A 19,761-nucleotide genomic window follows, 5' to 3' on the forward strand; every position below is an offset into this window, starting at 1 on the left:
GTTTTCTATAATTAATATTGCCAACTTGCAATACTTTCCTTAATAATCATACAATCATAACTTTTATGCTCCCACTATCATGATGATTATTATAAAAACATAACACTTATGCTCCCACTAGCTTCGACATGTATTCATAAACATCTTAACTTTCAGAAAAACAATACCTATTGAATTTCTTAAGTCCATGTTTCTAATACATAATGCTTTGATAATCATTTATCAAGGCCTCTTAAACTTATACACCTTTGCCTTAGATAGTTCATATGTGTGTGTAAACAATTGCCAAACCTCACAATTCAAATCATGGAAAGGGATACCGTAACCATAATTGAATTCGAGAATGCAACTTTACAATTACTATCTTCTTAAAATCTTTCTTAGTGAAAGCATTTCCTCACAATCATTTTCATGAAGGAGGAAATCTTATGACACTTAGATTTAAACGGTGTATGTGTTCCTATCCATGTGAATTTGTTAAAACTAAAATTTACGACAAATTGAAACTCATATGGACCGAACTTTCTTAATCTTGATTTCTTGCCTTATGGTAGCACAGCTGCCCACCATGTCTTCCAAGTAGTTAAGCAGCTCACCATTTCCTATCAATGTACCTTTCATTGATTAAGGTTCTTTGCCTTTTATGCGTTCAAAATGAGAACTCATAGAACTCACATGCATAATTAACTCGATTGATTGGTACATAAACAAAATAATGTCAGCACGACACGTTGTAAACCTCAACTCGTGTGCTAGTGATGATCGATAAGGTTTATTTGATTTGCTCTTGAAACCTTTCAAGACCATTAAGACTCCCACTTACTCCTTGACATATAAGATTCTCTTGTCAATAACCATTTCTTGACAAACAAATATTCGAGAGTTAGTGTATCTTTTATTAAAACAAAACACTTCATAACTTTGGTCCTAGTTAGTCTTTGTATTATCCAAGACATCACAACTTTCCACAATTGATGAATGTTATAAACCTTACTTTTTCACTCGATGTCACAATCTTAACTTTAAGACTTGTTATTGGAACGTAGTATGATTGACTTATTGATTTAAACATTTCTTCAATTCTTGATTCCTCTTCTTAGACATACAATTGTACTAAGACTCATTTAGAGGATCAATTGAGATATGGTTCTTAATCATTAAGACCTATCATAAAGCATAAAAGGTACTCTCCCATCTTCTTAGAATGGAGAAACTTTTATCTTTCTTCCTACTTGATTCTTCTTATTCGTTTTGCTATTGATTTAAACCTTTTTAATAAATTCGGAATTACACTTAATCTTGTAAGTATAATCACATTTACTAAACCTTTAGTAAATCATTACGAATATCTTTGTTACTCTTATGGTGGACTTTGACCAACACGCAACTTTGTGTGCTCGATCTCCTAGTCCTTCACTTGACACTTTGTCAATGAATTAGTCTAATTTCCAAATATGAAATTTCTCATTCATCATGCAACCAAGTTGCGTGATTCCAAATTTCTGTCCAATTGAAACTTGGGCGATGACAACTCTCCCTATTTGGTAAATTCTCGACTTTCCATAAATAACATAATAAGAACCAAATCCATTATTGCTAATAATAGAAACATTCAAACATTAATTTTTTTCATATACGCCATTGCAAGGATAAATAAATAGTATAAAATCAAAATTTTATTTTATTGCGGAAACATTTGTCCTTACAATGCATCTCATTGAAAAACTATGCTAATACATCTTTCTTAGCCATCTAATTCTAATTCTAAGTAGTAGCTCAAGAATCTTATCTTCGACAAATGCGATCGAAATCCATTCCTTCATGGTTAGATTATGCTCACTTCTTCCTTTAAGCTCCCTTTCTTTTCTTCGATTCTACAAAACATCAATTGTAATCTTATCACATTATGTATTAAGAATCTAGAATGAAGCTTAAAAGAGTTGGTCAATGGATTTTACCTATATTAGAGCCATATGTTTCGACTCTCCCATCTCTTAGATCTCTTAGGTAAATGGGGCAGCTTCGTCTCCAATGCCCTTTCTCTTGGCAATAAAAGCAAATTGACTCTTTTGGAACATGACATGGAACTACTTCAGACGTTGCCTTTCTCTTATGATCAAACTTTTCGATCATAGCATGTCTTTCGTTGCCATTGTCTATACCCATAGAGGTCTTGAAGGCAGATTCACCAATCAACTTTGCTTTTCTATTGTGCCAACCCATTGCTGATTCGGCAACAATAAGCATATAGGTGAGATCTATAAGGGTCACGTCGTGGTTCATCATATAGTACTCTCTTACAAACTCACTATATGAGTTAGGAAGTAACTGAAGAACCCAATCAACAGCCATTTCCTCACTGACAACGGATCCCAACATTCTTAACCTATCAATGTGTGACTTTATCCCTAGGATGTGTGCACACACCAACTTTCCTTCTTTATGTTTACTTGCAAAAGGGCTTGAGTGATCTTGAACTTTTCAAGACTTTGAACTTGTGGGTTAGGGAGAATAATTTGAGGAGGAGGAGGAAGTGAAGTATGATCTCTTGTTCCTCGATCGAATCGTGGAATATCATCTTCATGTGGAATGCTTGTTCCACAGGATTTGGGAAAACCATAGTTGTCGAACTTTGACATCTACAATACGGGAGAAAACGAATTCAAGTTAGTTGATTGAATGAGTTCTTAGAAAATCACCCAAATGAGATACTAAGGCTAGGACCCAACACAATATTCTACAACTTGGGAAAGGGATGCCGTAACCCTAATTGCAGAATATTTGAAGGTAAGTGAATGACGATTCACTAATTTCCACCACGAAAAACGAAAAAGAATTTAAGTTTTAAATCTATGAAAACTCCTAGATCCTTTGAAATTCATTGAACTTTCAATGGCATGTTTAAATCTCGATATGCCCCTCTTGTTTGTGACTGGGATGCCGAGGATCACAAAGCGGGTGTGAATAACCATGCAAACTTACATGGCGCCCTCACATGTTACAGTCATCTATTCGATGTACCGGTAAACCACACACGCTCCACCGAACTATGACAAACATTGAGTCACCCTTTTCTACCTTTGCTTAGAACCATTTAGTGTGCCGTTAAACCACACACGCTCCACTAACGTCTTTGCAAGGGCACAAAGTGTAATTTCATGGAATTGCATCGATTCACTTTTGCCTAAGTAACTAAGATTGGGAATTTTATGAAAACATTTAGTTACTTTTATACTTCATTATACTTATAATGGAAGGTTTCGTCCTATCCTACCCGTTCGGCTAACGACCCTCCACTAGTCAAGAGTGCGGTGGGTAAGAGTGGATACCCATTCAATCGCCATTTTATAGGCAGTTTCCTTAAACACCCCTTATAGACCAGCTTCGTGAATGAGGCCTACTAACGGTAAGACTGAGTTTTACTCATACATATATATAATGTTAGACTTTTAATGTTATATATAGTATAGGGTGTATTTTATACTTTCAAAATACTAGGTGGTCTAATTTAACAATTATACTTTTAATTCAATTAAATTGTAAACCTAAAATTTTATGGATTTATTAAACCTCTTTTAATTATACACTTTAATTAATTAATAAAACCATAAGGGTGTGATTTGAACTTTTTCAAAACTATACTAGAGTTTTAGAATTTAACATTCCAAATTAAACTTTTAATCAACTTTTAAATTCCAAAACTTGAGGGTATGTTTTGAAACATTTCAGCACATTAGGGTTTTGAATTTAAATATACATCAAAATTAAACCATTTAATCAAAATTTAAATTCCAAAACTTGAGGGCAAGTTTTGAAACCTTTTTCAACACATTAGGGTTTTAACTATTTAAATTTCAAAACAACAAAACTTTTGGGTTCAAATTTAAACTATAAAACCTAAAGGGAAAAATATGAAACTTTTCATAACAACAAGGATCAAATAACAAATAATTTTAATTAACATTTAATCACATAATTATCCATATTTGATTTATTAATTGATTTCTTGCAAAACAATTTATCAATTTAGTCAAAATAATTAATCAATTATCTTATAAGGAAACAATTATCTTATTAATTGATAAATATCTTCAGTTAGATCAAAATTATAGTCAAATATATCATATAATCGAATTAATATTGATCTAACATGGTAAGGTAACTATCCCAATGCAAAAACAACAAGAAATCCCGAGATAACCTCCATCTGATGATTTAACACATCGAGTCAAGCCTGGACTCGTCGAGTCACCTTGGACTCGACGAGTTCAGCTATGGACTCGGCGAGTCCAGCCCCCAGAAACCCAAAAAAACGAATTTTCCAGATATGCAATGCATCAATACAATTGAAACCAAGCTAGGCTCTGATACCACTGATGGGTTTTGGTCATAAGACATCCTATGTGCTCATACAAACCCTAATGCTTGGATCTAGGTTTCTCTATTGTACATGCAAGTAATCCAATATTATAAACCCTAAATTCTAGCATATAGAAATCAATATTAACATATAATTAGGTTTAAGATATTACCTTGATTGTTATGTAGCAATAACAATCCCAATTCCTCCTTGAATTGACTTTGGAAGGCTTAGAGTCACAAGTGTCACTCTTCTAATGGCTCACAAACACCATAAGCAAGAGGATGAAGAGGAGAGAGGATGGAGACTACCCAAAACGTGTTCTAACCCTAGAAAAGAAGTTCCCCACGTTTTTGAGCCTTAAGGGTTCTATATATAGTGAGGCTATTAGGGTTATCTAACAAGGAAACCCTAATTTGGTTGCTTAAGCCCTAAGCAACCCATAGACTCCTTTAATCAAGCCCTTGGACGATTTCCTTATGGGCTTCCCATAAGAATTCGTCCACCTCTTGATTTAAGACAATCCATGGCCCAAATTGCAATTATCTTATAATTACAATTCCAGTCCCTTAAGTTTAATTAATCTCTTTTAGTCACAAACTAATTACCAATTAATTATTGACTAACATTAATTAAACAATATGATTTCTCCTTTAATATATTATTCCCATAATATATTAATAAATCATATTTAATCCTTTCTCTCCATAATTCATCCTATGAAGTTGCTTTGGTGAAGGCAACCCAAAAGGACCATGCACCATCGGGTCAAGTACATACCAAAATAGTTATGGACTTAGACTGTAATCCAACAGTCTCCTACTTGGATAAGTCTAATAACTATTATGCGTATGACTTCGGATCCTGATCTGCAATCGTAGCTTTCCAAAGCCGCTATTAACTCTGATCATATCAGATACGCGTGTCCTTTAGATAAAGGATCATATATTCCTCCATTCTAGATATCATATGATTTATGATTTCAAATCATTCTCTTTGTACTATATCTCGATTCCCGATTTATGACGACTGACTAATTGAACAAATCAAATTAGCCCTAGCCCAGCTGAGCATTTACGTTTGTCATCATTAAATCATCGAGGGGCCCAAAGATATCGCTTTTATCCTAGCTTGTATAAAAGGAACGGATAAACTTTGATACAATGCTTGCGTGCACTTACTCACCGAATCACACACAACAATATGTTTTATAACACCAAGTTACTAGTGCGTTTACATATTATCAATGTGCAACCGATTTGCAAGATACAACTCACACATCTCGGTTTCAAGAATATAAGATGTTATCGTCTCACCAATCACTCGTGATACAATTCATGGAGTGATTCAATTGAGCGTGGGTTTAATCCAATGCTCAAATCATATTCATAATCACTCATGAACGTTGCAGCAAACATTTTCTTATGTCTAATACTCTTTTAGACAATCCACACACCAATTCACGACAGTCTTCATTCATATCTACTTCCAACATATGAATGACTGTGGCCCGTTCGAATAATTCGATTATTCTTAATAAACACAATTATTCTGGAAGTCAAAACATGCAAATGTGAAACACAAGAATAATACTAATCCCATATGGCCTCAACCCTTTGAGTATAAATAAAACACTTTTTATTTATCACCATATTGATTACTCATTATTTGTCGTTTCGGGTAATCAACTTCTTACTTGAATTACAACACTTGTCCCATGCTCCTAGCATGCACACAATGTTTACCTATGGTTCTTACTTTGTGAAATAGATCACATTGAACACATTTCCAATCATTCTCATTTCACAACTCCAAATCCTTTTCATAAGTGAAAGAATATCAAATTCTTGCTACTTATAGAATATGCTAGATTCTATCATTTTATGCAATGATCTCTTTTGTAATGTCACTGCACCAAAGTCACAAAGACTTTTGCCAATGATATTACAAAGTCTTCTATCGGAGATTGTTACAAGACAATTCCTTAGATATGATGTCTCTCACTCAAAGTACATTCTTTGAACATCCTTTTGCATAAAAGTTTCTAATCTTAGACATAGATTTTTCAATATTCATTCCCAATATGGACACGCTTCCATATTTTCCATATGACAACTCATTCTTAATAGAATCTTATCGATTCATAATAAAGTCGATATGGTCCATCCAATATGGAAATATTTCCATAATTTCCTTTACTATACTTCCAACTACTCACAAGTGACTAATCCTCGTCGAACTTTGGATTGTCCTTTGATAGTTGTTTAATTATTTTAGTCAAAAACGATTCTAGTCCTTTTTCCCTCTAAATGCGCTAGACATTTGGAAAATTTTAGAATGGTCAAACATTAAAACATTTTCAATCGATCCTATACCCGAAGCATATGGGACACGACGCATAATGTTTTATTTGCTATGTTCTCAAAATTCGAATTGTGAAGAGGAATGTCGTAATCATAATCAAAATTTTAAGAACACACTATGTACCCTTGACTAAATTTATTAATATTTCTCAACCTAAGCATTTAGATTTGAAATGAAGCATAATATTCTCTCCCTTAATTATAGCAAAACAACTATTCCATCCTTGCAATACTTTCCTTGAAAAGAAGCAAAGAATGACTCTTGTTTTCTATAATTAATATTGCCAACTTGCAATACTTTCCTTAATATCATACAATCATAACTTTTATGCTCCCACTATCATGATGATTATTATAAAAACATAACACTTATGCTCCCACTAGCTTCGACATGTATTCATAAACATCTTAACTTTCAGAAAAACAATACCTATTGAATTTCTTAAGTCCATGTTTCTAATACTTAATGCTTTGATAATCATTTATCAAGGCCTCTTAAACTTATACACCTTTGCCTTAGATAGTTCATATGTGTGTGTAAACAATTGCCAAACCTCACAATTCAAATCATGGAAAGGATACCGTAACCATAATTGAATTCGAGAATGCAACTTTACAATTACTATCTTCGTAAAATCTTTCTTAGTGAAAGCATTTTCTCACAATCATTTTCATGAAGGAGGAAATCTTATGACACTTAGATTTAAACGGTGTATGTGTTCCTATCCATGTGAATTTGTTAAAACTAAAATTTACGACAAATTGAAACTCATATGGACCGAACTTTCTTAATCTTGATTTCTTGCCTTATGGTAGCACAGCTACCCACCATGTCTTCCAAGTAGTTAAGCAGCTCACCCTTTCCTATCAATGTACCTTTCATTGATTAAGGTGCTTTGCCTTTTATGCGTTCAAAATGAGAACTCATAGAACTCACATGCATAATTAACTCGATTGAATTGGCACATAAACAAAATAATGTCAGCACGACACGTTGTAAAACTCAACTCGTGTGCTAGTGATGATCGATAAGGTTTATTTGATTTGTTCTTAAAACCTTTCAAGACCATTAAGACTCCCACTTACTCCTTGACATATAAGATTCTCTTGTCAATAACCATTTCTTGACAAACAAATATTCAAGAGTTAGTGTATCTTTTATTAAAACAAAGCACTTCATAACTTTGGTCCTAGTTTGTCTTTGTATTATCCAAGGCATCACAACTTTCCACAGTTAATGAATGTTATAAACCTTACTTTTTCACTCGATGTCACAATCTTAACTTTAAGACTTGTTATTGGAACGAAGTATGATTGACTTATTGATTTAACCATTTCTTCAATTCTTGATTCCTCTTCTTAGACATACAATTGTACTAAGACTCATTTAGAGGATCAATTGAGATATGGTTCTTAATCATTAAGACCTATCATAAAGCATAAATGGTACTCTCCCATCTTCTTAGAATGGAGAAACTTTTATCTTTCTTCCTACTTGATTCTTCTTATTCGTTTTGCTATTGATTTAAAGCTTTTTAATAAATTCTGAATTACACTTAATCTTGTAAGTATAATCACATTTACTAAACCTTTAGTAAATCATTACGAATATCTTTGTTACTCTTATGGTGGACTTTGACCAACACGCGACTTTGTGTGCTCAATCTCCTAGTCCTTCACTTGACACTTTGTCAATGAATTAGTCTAATTTCCAAATATGAAATTTCTCATTCATCATGCAACCAAGTTGCGTGATTCCAAATTTCTGTCCAATTGAAACTTGGGCGATGACAACTCTCCCTATTTGGTAAATTCTCGACTTTCCATAAATAACATAATAAGAACCAAATCAATTATTGCTAATAATAGAAACATTCAAACATCAATTTTTTTCATATACGCCATTGCAAGGATAAATAAATAGTATAAAATCAAAATTTTATTTTATTGCGGAAACATTTGTCCTTACAATGCATCTCATTGAAAAACTATGGTAATACATCTTTCTTAGCCATCTAATTCTTATTCTAAGTAGTAGCTCAAGAATCTAATCTTCGACAAATGCTATCGAAATCCATTCCTTCATGATTAGATTCTGCTCACTTCTTCCTTTAAGCTCCCTTTCTTTTCTTCGATTCTACAAAACATCAATTGTAATCTTATCACATTATGTATTAAGAATCTAGAATGAAGCTTAAAAGAGTTGGTAAATGGATTTTACCTATATTAGAACCATATGTTTCGACTCTCCCATCTCTTAGATCTCTTAGGTAAATGGGGTAGCTTCGTCTCCAATGCCCTTTCTCTTGGCAATAAAAGCAAATTGACTCTTTTGGAACATGACATGGAACTACTTCAGACGTTGCCTTTCTCTTATGATCAAACTTTTCGATCATAGCATGTCTTTCGTTGCCATTTTCTATACCCATAGAGGTCTTGAAGGCAGATTCACCAATCAACTTTGCTTTTCTATTGTGCCAACCCATTGCTGATTCGGCAACAATAAGCATATAGGTGAGATCTATAAGGGTCACGTCGCGGTTCATCATATAGTACTCTCTTACAAACTCACTATATGAGTTAGGAAGTAACTGAAGAACCCAATCAACAGCCATTTCCTCACAGACAACGGATCCCAACATTCTTAACCTATCAATGTGTGACTTTATCCCTAGGATGTGTGCACACACCGACTTTCCTTCTTTATGTTTACTTGCAAAAAGGGCTTGAGTGATCTTGAACTTTTCAAGACTTTGAACTTGTGGGTTAGGGAGAATAATTTGAGGAAGAGGAGGAAGTGAAGTATGATCTCTTGTTCCTCGATCGAATCGTGGAATATCATCTTCATGTGGAATGCTTGTTCCACGGGATTTGGGAAAACCATAGTTGTCGAACTTTGACATCTACAATACGGGAGAAAACGAATTCAAGTTAGTTGATTGAATGAGTCCTTAGAAAATCACCCAAATGAGATACTAAGGCTAGGACCCAACACAATATTCTACAACTTGGGAAAGGGATGTCGTAACCCTAATTGCAGAATATTTGAAGGTAAGTGAATGACGATTCACTAATTTCCACCACGAAAAACGAAAAAGAATTTAAGTTTTAAATCTATGAAAACTCCTAGATCCTTTGAGATTCATTGAACTTTCAATGGCATGTTTAAATCTCGATATGCCCTCTTGTTTGTGACTGGGATGCCGAGGATCACAAAGCGGGTGTGAATAACCATGCAAACTTACATGGCGCTCTCACATGTTACAGTCATCTATTCGATGTACCGGTAAACCACACACGCTCCACCGAACTATGACAAACATTGAGTCACCCTTTTCTACCTTTGCTTAGAACCATTTAGTGTGCCGTTAAACCACACACGCTCCACTAACGTCTTTGCAAGGGCACTAAGTGTAATTTCATGGAATTGCATCGATTCACTTTTGCCTAAGTAACTAAGATTGAGAATTTTATGAAAACATTTAGTTACTTTTATACTTCATTATACTTATAATGGAAGGTTTCGTCCTATCCTACCCGTTCGGCTAACGACCCTCCACTAGTCAAGAGTGCGGTGGGTAAGAGTGGATACCCATTCAATCGCCATTTTATAGGCAATTTCCTTAAACACCCCTTATAGACCAGCTTCGTAAGTGAGGCCTACTAACGGTAAGACTGAATTTTACTCATACATATATATAATGTTAGACTTTTAATGTTATATATAGTATAGGGTGTATTTTATACTTTCAAAATACTAGGTGGTCTAATTTAACAATTATACTTTTAATTCAATTAAATTGTAAACCTAAACTTTTATGGATTTATTAAACCTCTTTTAATTATACACTTTAATTAATTAATAAAACCATAAGGGTGTGATTTGAACTTTTTCAAAACTATACTAGAGTTTTAGAATTTAACATTCATAATTAAACTTTTAATCAACTTTTAAATTCCAAAACTTGAGGGCATGTTTTGAAACATTTCAGCACATTAGGGTTTTGAATTTAAATATACATCAAAATTAAACCATTTAATCAAAATTTAAATTCCAAAACTTGAGGGCAAGTTTTGAAACCTTTTTCAAAACATTAGGGTTTTAACTATTTAAATTTCAAAACAACAAAACTTTTGGGTTCAAATTTAAACTATAAAACCTAAAGGGCAAAATATGAAACTTTTCATAACAACAAGGATCAAATAACAAATAATTTTAATTAACATTTAATCACATAATTATCCATATTTGATTTATTAATTGATTTCTTGCAAAACAATTTATCAATTTAGTCAAAATAATTAATCAATTATCTTATAAGGAAACAATTATCTTATTAATTGATAAATATCTTCAATTAGATCAAAATTATAGTCACATATATCATATAATCGGATTAATATTGATCTAACATGATAAGGTAACTATCCCAATGTAAAAACAGCAAGAAATCCCGAGATAACCTCCATCTGACGATTTGACACGTCGAGTCAAGCCTGGACTCGTCGATTCACCTTGGACTCGGCGAGTTCAGCTATGGACTCGGCGAGTCCAGCCCCCAGAAACCCAAAAAAACGAATTTTCCAGATATGCAATGCATCAATACAATTGAAACCAAGCTAGGCTCTGATACCACTGATGGGTTTTGGTCATAAGACATCCTATGTGGTCATACAAACCCTAATGCTTGGATCTAGGTTTCTCTATTGTACATGCAAGTAATCCAATATTATAAACCCTAAATTCTAGCATATAGAAATCAATATTAACATATAATTAGGTTTAAGATATTACCTTGATTGTTATGTAGCAATAACAATCCCAATTCCTCCTTGAATTGACTTTGGAAGGCTTAGAGTCACAAGTGTCACTCCTCTAATGGCTCACAAACACCATAAGCAAGAGGATGAAGAGGAGAGAGGATGGAGACTGCCCAAAACGTGTTCTAACCCTAGAAAAGAAGTTCCCCACGTTTTTGAGCCTTAAGGGTTCTATATATAGTGAGGCTATTAGGGTTATCTAACAAGGAAACCCTAATTTGGTTGCTTAAGCCCTAAGCAACCCATAGACTCCTTTAATCAAGCCCTTGGACGATTTCCTTATGGGCTTCCCATAAGAATTCGTCCACCTCTTGATTTAAGACAATCCATGGCCCAAATTGCAATTATCTTATAATTACAATTCCAGTCCCTTAATTTTAATTAATCTCTTTTAGTCACAAAGTAATTACCAATTAATTATTGACTAATATTAATTAAACAATATGATTTCTCCTTTAATATATTATTCCTGTAATATATTAATAAATCATATTTAATCCTTTCTCTCCATAATTCATCCTATCAAGTTGCTTTGGTGAAGGCAACCCAAAAGGACCATGCACCATCGGGTCAAGTACATAGCAAAATAGTTATGGACTTAGACACTAATCCAACAGTTAGATCGTTCCATCGATGGAACAATTTCCGCATTTACTTCGGTGCTAAGTGGTATGGGAATTTGGCTACGAAAATGGCTTCAGGAGTCTAGTCGATTCTTAATTGAACTTGGCACATGAGTTGTATTTCTGAAAGATCTTCTAGGAACATGTTAGGAATGTTATAAAACTCTAGGGTATCCTTGATGTCTTTTGCTCCCTATTTTCCTTTTTCTATTGTGGGCTAAGAAAGAGCGTGGTACTTCTTACATGGGTACTTTCGAGTTTATATGCAAGGATGATTCAGATGCGTGTGTCGGTTTTGTCGTTATAGATAGCATAGGTTTTGTTATTTAGTGAGTTAAGTTAAACGGTTTCTTGTAACATATGATGTTGGTTTGGCAAGAACTTAACTAAAATGCGTAAATGGTCATGTCGAAGTTTTCTATTGTTACCGACACTATGACACTATGTTACTATGTCGTTGGTGGTTTTAGTTTTTCCCCTAGTCATCTCTGCCGGGATTATTTTCGTATATGTTTGAGGGTTTCGATTTAGTATGCAATTATACCTTGTGACTTACGAGTTTCCTTTCCGCAACTCTATTGTGAAGGTACACATGCATATGAGTTAGTTGGGGAGATGTGTACCGGTAATCATAGTATGGTCTTTTACTGCTTGCTGGTGTTCCATTGTTGCAATGTTTCTGATGCCCCTGGCATCTTTGTTCTTCGTCCTTGGGCACCCCTTGTTGTAATGCCCCACCTCCCCGCATTCGTAGCAAGCCTGTTGGGCTGGCCTCCTATAGGTGTGCATGGTATGCCCTTTTCTGTTGCAATTTTTGTAGTGCAGCTTTCGGTAGGATCCTTGGCGATGGAAGTAACACTTGTGTCATTCAGGCAGATTTCCAGCATAAGGTCTCATCGGTACCAGGCAGTAGGGGTAGCAGTGGTATGAATTGCGACAGGTTTTTGTCTTTTGGAAGGTTCCATAGTTGAACAAACCTTGCTCTTGGTCTAGAAATTTTACTTCTTGGGTAGTACTCTTCCGTTGTCTTCGGAGTTCTTGGGTTTGTGATGTGGGGTGTCCTTTCAGGAACATACCCGCTGGTATCCTTGGTCGCCACTGGGGTTGGTACTGCTGGCACCGCTCCCGTTTCCGTTTGCGTTGTTAGTGCTAAGTTGTACCATGATGGTTGTCACGATGGCTATTATAGTGGCTTGGAATGTAGGGAGGTCCATTAGTAGAACTGGTGTTTCGTCGGTATGTTGGTCACTTTCTTTTTGCGGCATGATTCTATTGTATGGTATGAAACGAGTCTGTAAGTGACTATGGTCATTTCTAGTTGTATTTCTTCAATATTTATATGTATATACATACACATATAAATTACATTTTTTGTTGTTTGGTTGCCAAATGTTTCAATCACATCATCAAAATGTACTTATGGTGGTAAGTAGTAGGTATTGTACGGACATTAAGTTATAAAAATAGAACATATCCGTCATTACATTAAGTAGGTTTGGGTTACATGGGTCTTGGAGGGTGTACCTCTCTTGATTTACTACTACTAGTTGTGATAAAAGATGGAATAAGCCTAAGACATAGTGTGAGCAATGTAGTCACTAACTCACTCGACTATACTAGTTTATCATATGGAAAAATGGCGCGCAAGGTGTCCGGCCATTTCATTCATTTCGCGAGTGGCCTCATCATCTCTCTGTTTCGCTAAGTATGCCCTTGCTTCAGCTGCAACGATTTTTTGTCTCATGGTGTCCACTTCCTCCTCTAAGGAGTGTAGACGGTCCATAATGTTCTCTTGCTCTGCTTGTTGGTTCAGCATGGCTGCGGGATGGTGTTCTTGTTTTACGTGGAGGCATCAAATTCGCATTGTCGAATTTCGGGCGTCGCCTCCATTCTCCATTAACTCGTGATGGAGGGCCTAAAACTGAGTGTCTAAATGGGCCACTTGTGGTACACTCGAAGGTAGTGCTCAATTTGTGAGGGTGTTGGGGGACGGATCACGGTGCAGTTGTACGTTGTTTTGCATAGCAAGTGTTAGCTAGGGGTGGGCGTTAGTCTAGCTAATGCCCTTCCGATGCTTAAGTTAGTGATGTATTTAAGGAGAAAATAAGTAATGATAAAAAGTTTAAGGTAAAGAACATGTGCACCTTGGTTTTGTTGAAGATCAATCGATCTTGTTTACATATACTACGCTTTGAGATGTATTGCATTACAGGATCTTAGCAAAATATCTCCTTTGAGTATTACTAGCCAATATGCTTCTTTGCCTGCTTCAGCATCTATGAGATATGGTCCTTCCTACTTAAGAGCTAATTTACCTGAACTAGGATCCTTGTTTTTTTTGAATGTTTTCCTTCATAGCAAGTCTCTTATTTGGAATCTTCTGACTTTTATGTTCTTGTTGTAAGCCTTGGTGATCATTTGTTGATGAGCACCAATGTGTATCTTGGCAATGTCTCTGAGTTCATCAACAGTGTCAAGATCCTATGCTAGGATCATTTCATTGTTTTCTTTATTTTGGAGCAAGTATCTTGATGTCCGGATCACTACCTCGGTAGGGATCATTGCTTTTATCCCAAACACCAAGGAATAGGGGTTTGACCTGTGGCTACGTTGGAAGTATACCTATATGCCCATAGGACGAAAGGAAGCTCTTCCGCCCATCATCCTTTCTGTTCATTTAGCCTTTCTTTAAGTTTTTTACTATGATCTTGTTGCTAGATTCTGTTTGACCATTTTCTTAGGGATGAACAGGAGTGGACATTATCATTTTGATCCTCCAACTCATGCAAAATTCTCTTTTCCTATTGCATATGAATTGGGATCCATTGTCGCCTACGATTTCAAAAGCTATCCTGAATCTGGTCAAGATATTACGTTTAATAATGAGACTACCTCTTTGTCTCTAACCTGAACGCAAGCTTTAGATTTGATCCACTTCGAGATGTAATCAGTATTCACCAACATGAAGACTTTCCCTCTTGGAGCTATTGGTAATTTTCCTACTATATCCATTCCCCATTTCATGAATGGCCATGGAGAGATAATAGGATGTAGAGGTTCTGCCGGTTGATATATGATGTTGCTATGTCTTTGGCAAGCATCACACTTTTGAGCATGTAGAAAAGAATCTCTATTCATGGTTGGCCAATAGTGTCCTTATCTCAATACCTTAGAGCATAAGGATCTGCCCCTAGTGTGATTTTCGCAGTCTCCTTCGTCTATATCCTTCAAGACTTCCGCAACTTCAGGATCTTCCAAGCATCTGAGATATGGACCTACCATAGAGTTTTTATAGACTTTACCTTGGATTATTATGAATCTTGAGACTCTTGTTCTGAATGCTCTTTTTCTTTTTTCTTCTGTTGGGATCGTGCCATTTTGGAGATACTCCATAATGGGGTGGATCCATGGTCGTGGACTTCTTTGAGGATCATATTCGTCGGGATCCCTTTGAGGAAGGATTTGAGGGTTAGGATCTCCGATGGCTACTACACTTATCAGTTGTTCAGTATCGTCGAGTTTGTCGGAAAGGGCTTATATAGCTTGAGTTATTATGTGGGTTATAAGGATCTTCATTTCTTGTGGGATCCTTATGGAAGAGCTTAAGTAGGCTAACACATCTGCTTCTGTGTATTCTTCCCTGGGAACTTGGGTTAGCCTAAAGTTTTCAAAATCAGAGGTTAATTTTTGGAGGATCTCGAGGTATAATGCTCATCTTTCACCTTTCACTACATAAGATCCACTTAAGTGACTGGTTAATAATAAAGAATCATCAAATACCTGAAGATCCTTGGTTTGCTGATCCTTAACGAATTCTAGTCTCATAATGAGTACTATGTATTCCGCTTTGTTGTTGGTTGTGTTTAATTCGTAAATAACTGTTTGGGGTAGGATGTCTCCCTGTGGTGATTTTATTATGATCCCTAGCTCGGTTCCTTTTTTTTTTGAACCTCCATCCGTGAATAGTGTCCATTTTCCCAAGTGTTCATGTTCTAGGAGTTGTTTAGATTCAGTGTCTACTTCGTTTTGTAGATCATCACTAAAGTCAGCCACAAAGTCTGCTAATGCTAGTGACTTTACGGCGGATCTTGGCTCATATTTGATATCAAACACGCTTAACTTTAATGACAATTTTTCCATCCTTCCTAACATCGCTAATTTTCTCATCACATTCTTAATAGGATAATTAGTTTTCACATGGATAGTATGTGTCTCGAAATAATGTCTTAATTTAGTAGAAGCATTTACTAATGCAGGAATTAATTTTTCAAGATAAGAATACCTAGTTTCAGGATCCAAAATACTTTTACTTACATAGTAGGTATGATGTATGTCTTCATTAAGATCCTTGGCTAGGACAACACTTACTGCACTTAAGGATACCGAGAGGTAGAGGAGAAATGGTTCTCCATCTATAGACGTCACCAAAAGTGGTGTGGAACTTAAGTATCTTTTGAGTTCTGGAAAAGCTTCTTCGTATTCTTCGGTCCATTCAATCTTCTTTTTCATCTTTAACGTATCTTAGAAGGGCTTACACCTTTCTGAGGATCATGAAATGAACCTGTTGAGTGTCGCTACTCTTTTGATTAGCCTTTAAATGTCTTTTGTTGAAGATGGAGATTTCAACTCGATGATTGCTTTGATCTGCTTGGGGCTTGCTTCTATTCCTCTCTTGGTTACCATATACCTAAGGAACTTTCCTGACTTCATCCCATAGTGGCATTTAAACAGATTCAACTTCATTTTGTCTTCATCTATAATGTCGAAGGCTTCTTTGAGATCCCTGAGATGATCTTCAGCTTTCAAGGACTTCACCACCATATCATCAATGTAGACCTCCATAGTGTCCCGCAACTTGTTTTTAAGCATCCGGTTCACCAGTCGTTGATATGTTGCACCTGCATTTTTAACACCAAAAATCATTGCAGTGTAACAGTATATACCTGTTTGTGCTATAAATGTTGTATCTTCTGGATCGTATGGTTCCATCTAGTTTTGTTGGAATCCTGTTGAAGCATCCTTGAAGGTTAAGAGTTCATGGCTAGCCATTGAATCAATCATGGAGTAAATGTCTGGTAGAGGGAAAGGAACCTTAGGACAAGCCTTGTTCAGATTCATGTAGTCTGTACGTACTTGCCACTTGTTCTTCTTCTTTTGTACAACAACTACATTAGCTAGCCATCTTGGGAACTTACTTCCATAATCATCCCTGTCTTGAGGAGCTTTTCTACTTCTTCCCGGATGATCTGATTCCTTTCAGGTGCAAACTTCCTTCTCTTTTGATGTATCTGTCTTAAAGAAGGATCAATATTAAGTTTGTGAATGATAATACTCTTGTCTATACCTGTCCTATCTTTGTGTTTCCATGTGAACGTCTTGCTTCTAGTTCGAAGCAAGTTTAATAGGTCTTGCTCAATTTTCTCAGGTATAGAGGATCCTATAAGGACTTTAGCATCAGGATCATGGCTGCTCAGGGGCACTGTCTTGCTCCTTGATTTCTAGAACGTGTCGTGCCCCTACCTTAATTGTTATGCTTGTTGTGGTTTCGTCGTAGTCTTCATAGAGGTTTTATAACATTCCTTTGACTCTTTTTGATCTACCATGATCTTCATTGTTCCCTACATAATAAGCCTCTTTACACACTGTTGATATGCTGATGGAACCGCTTTCTTCTCGTGGATCCACGGTCTACCTAATATGAGATTATAAGAAGATAAAGTGTCAATAACACATAAATTTTGAATAGAGTTTACCCCCTCTATGTATATTGGTAGCTTTATCTCCCCAATGGTGTGTTTGGTTTATCCACTAAATCCTATGAGGACCAAGGATCTTTTGATTATCTCCGATTACGGGATGTTCATCCTCTTCGGTGCATCCAAGAGTACGATGTTGACCAAGGATCCTCCGTCAACAAGGATCTTTCTGACAAAGTGGTTGGCAGTGTATATTGTTATCACAAGTCCGTCATGGTGAGGATCATGGATCCCTTCCCTGTCCATCTCGTCAAACGTAATTTCCTTTTCATTTTTAACTGATGTATTCTTCTGTGGGTTATCCTCCTTTTCTGTTTTAGAGACCTTGGCGTGTCTTTTAGCCTTAGAATAACAAGTACCACAAATATTAGAACCGCCCGAGATAAAGTTAATTATCTTGGTATTTGGGGGTGGAGATCATGGTTTCTCCGGGAACTTGTGACCATCCTGGTTGTACTCCTTGGGCTTTTCTTTCTTTCTTCCGAGGATTTCGTTAAGATGCCCTTTGCCAAGGAGATAACTGATCTCCATTCTTAGGGCTATGCAATCCTCATCATGTGACCGGAATCTTCATGGTAAGCACACCATTTGGACTTGTCTTTCCAACTGGTGGACTTGTTATCCTTCTTTCGCTACATTGCTTTATCTCCGAGATCCTGAATAGCATGGATTAAACCAAAAACATCCACAGAAAAACAATAGTCAGTTATATCAGGAGGTTCCCCTTCCACTCCTTCATCTTCGAGGGCATTAACCCTATAAGGGCCTAGTTTGGAATACGGATTGGATTTGTAGGATCTTGGAGCCAAGGATTTGGTCTTCCTATTAGGATTCTCTAATTGACTTGAAGAGCTGCTCCTATTTTGGACTTCTTTATCTTCTTCAAGCCTTATGAATCTCAATGCTTGACACCTAACTTCGTCCAATCTCTTGCATAGGTTCGTCACGATATTTTTGTAGAAGAGTGAATCCTTCCTTAGACCCATCTTTAAGGCTTTTACAGCAGTCGTGATGTCAATATTAGGGATGCTCATAGCTTCCCTACCAAACCTGTTGACAAAATCCCTAAGTCATTCCTTAGGATCATGAACCACCCGATACAAATCACTAGTGCTCTTCTCGAAGATTCTACTATAAGAAAACTAGTTATTGAAAATATTAACTAAGTATGCAGATAAAGTGATAAAATACGGAGGAACGTTTAGCAGTCATTTAAGATTTGATCCCGTGAGGGTTGAACTAAAGCCTTTGCAAAGGCAAGCTTCTTTCAAGTACACTAAGATGGGAATGATCTCCAACCTTTCTCGGTATTGTGCTACATGCTCTTCAGTATCTATTGTTCCAGCGTAAGGCCTCATGCTAGGAGTCTGGAAGCGCTTAGGAATTTCGGTATCGACGATTGCATGAGCAAATCTCGAGATCATGTGACTTGTTGGAGATGCTTCTGTTGAATTTCCCTAGCCATGTTTGGACTTATTCCTGCATCAACGTTCATAGAGTTAGTATTGGTTGTATTGCTGTTTAAGAAGTTACTAGATTCAAGGTTTCTAGGAGTATTGAAATTCTCATTGAGATCATTGATCATAGATCCTCGATGATTCATAGTTGTCCCCCAGGGTGATGCAATTGTAGCAGGAGTTGTGTTCCCCTGTTGATATCATGAGGTTCCCGCATTGTCGAAGTTTAGAATCCTTGGTTGTGTAATTGTGGGCATCGTTTCGTGGGATTTCTAAAATTTATCCATCATCTTCTCCACTGATCTAAGTAGTGTTATGTTGTCATCTTGTTGTTAAGTCATATGTTGCATCATTTTCCTCATCATAGCGAAGAGTGCAGCA

At 36.1% G+C, this 19,761-nt stretch overlaps 1 protein-coding gene across 1 annotated transcript; it reads right to left on the minus strand.

The window, feature by feature from the left end:
• Positions 1–15,878: 15,878 nt before the first annotated feature.
• Positions 15,879–16,676, minus strand: LOC145062230 (uncharacterized). The gene has a single exon (XM_079009865.1). The coding sequence runs from the start codon at positions 16,674–16,676 to the stop codon at positions 15,879–15,881; it is 798 nt and encodes a 265-aa protein (XP_078865991.1).
• Between the last annotated feature and the right edge of the window lie 3,085 nt (positions 16,677–19,761).

Source organism: Lactuca serriola, chromosome 1, assembly GCF_051521515.1.
Source record: "Lactuca serriola cultivar US96UC23 chromosome 1, Lser_US96UC23_V15, whole genome shotgun sequence".
Classification (NCBI taxonomy): domain Eukaryota; kingdom Viridiplantae; phylum Streptophyta; class Magnoliopsida; order Asterales; family Asteraceae; genus Lactuca; species Lactuca serriola.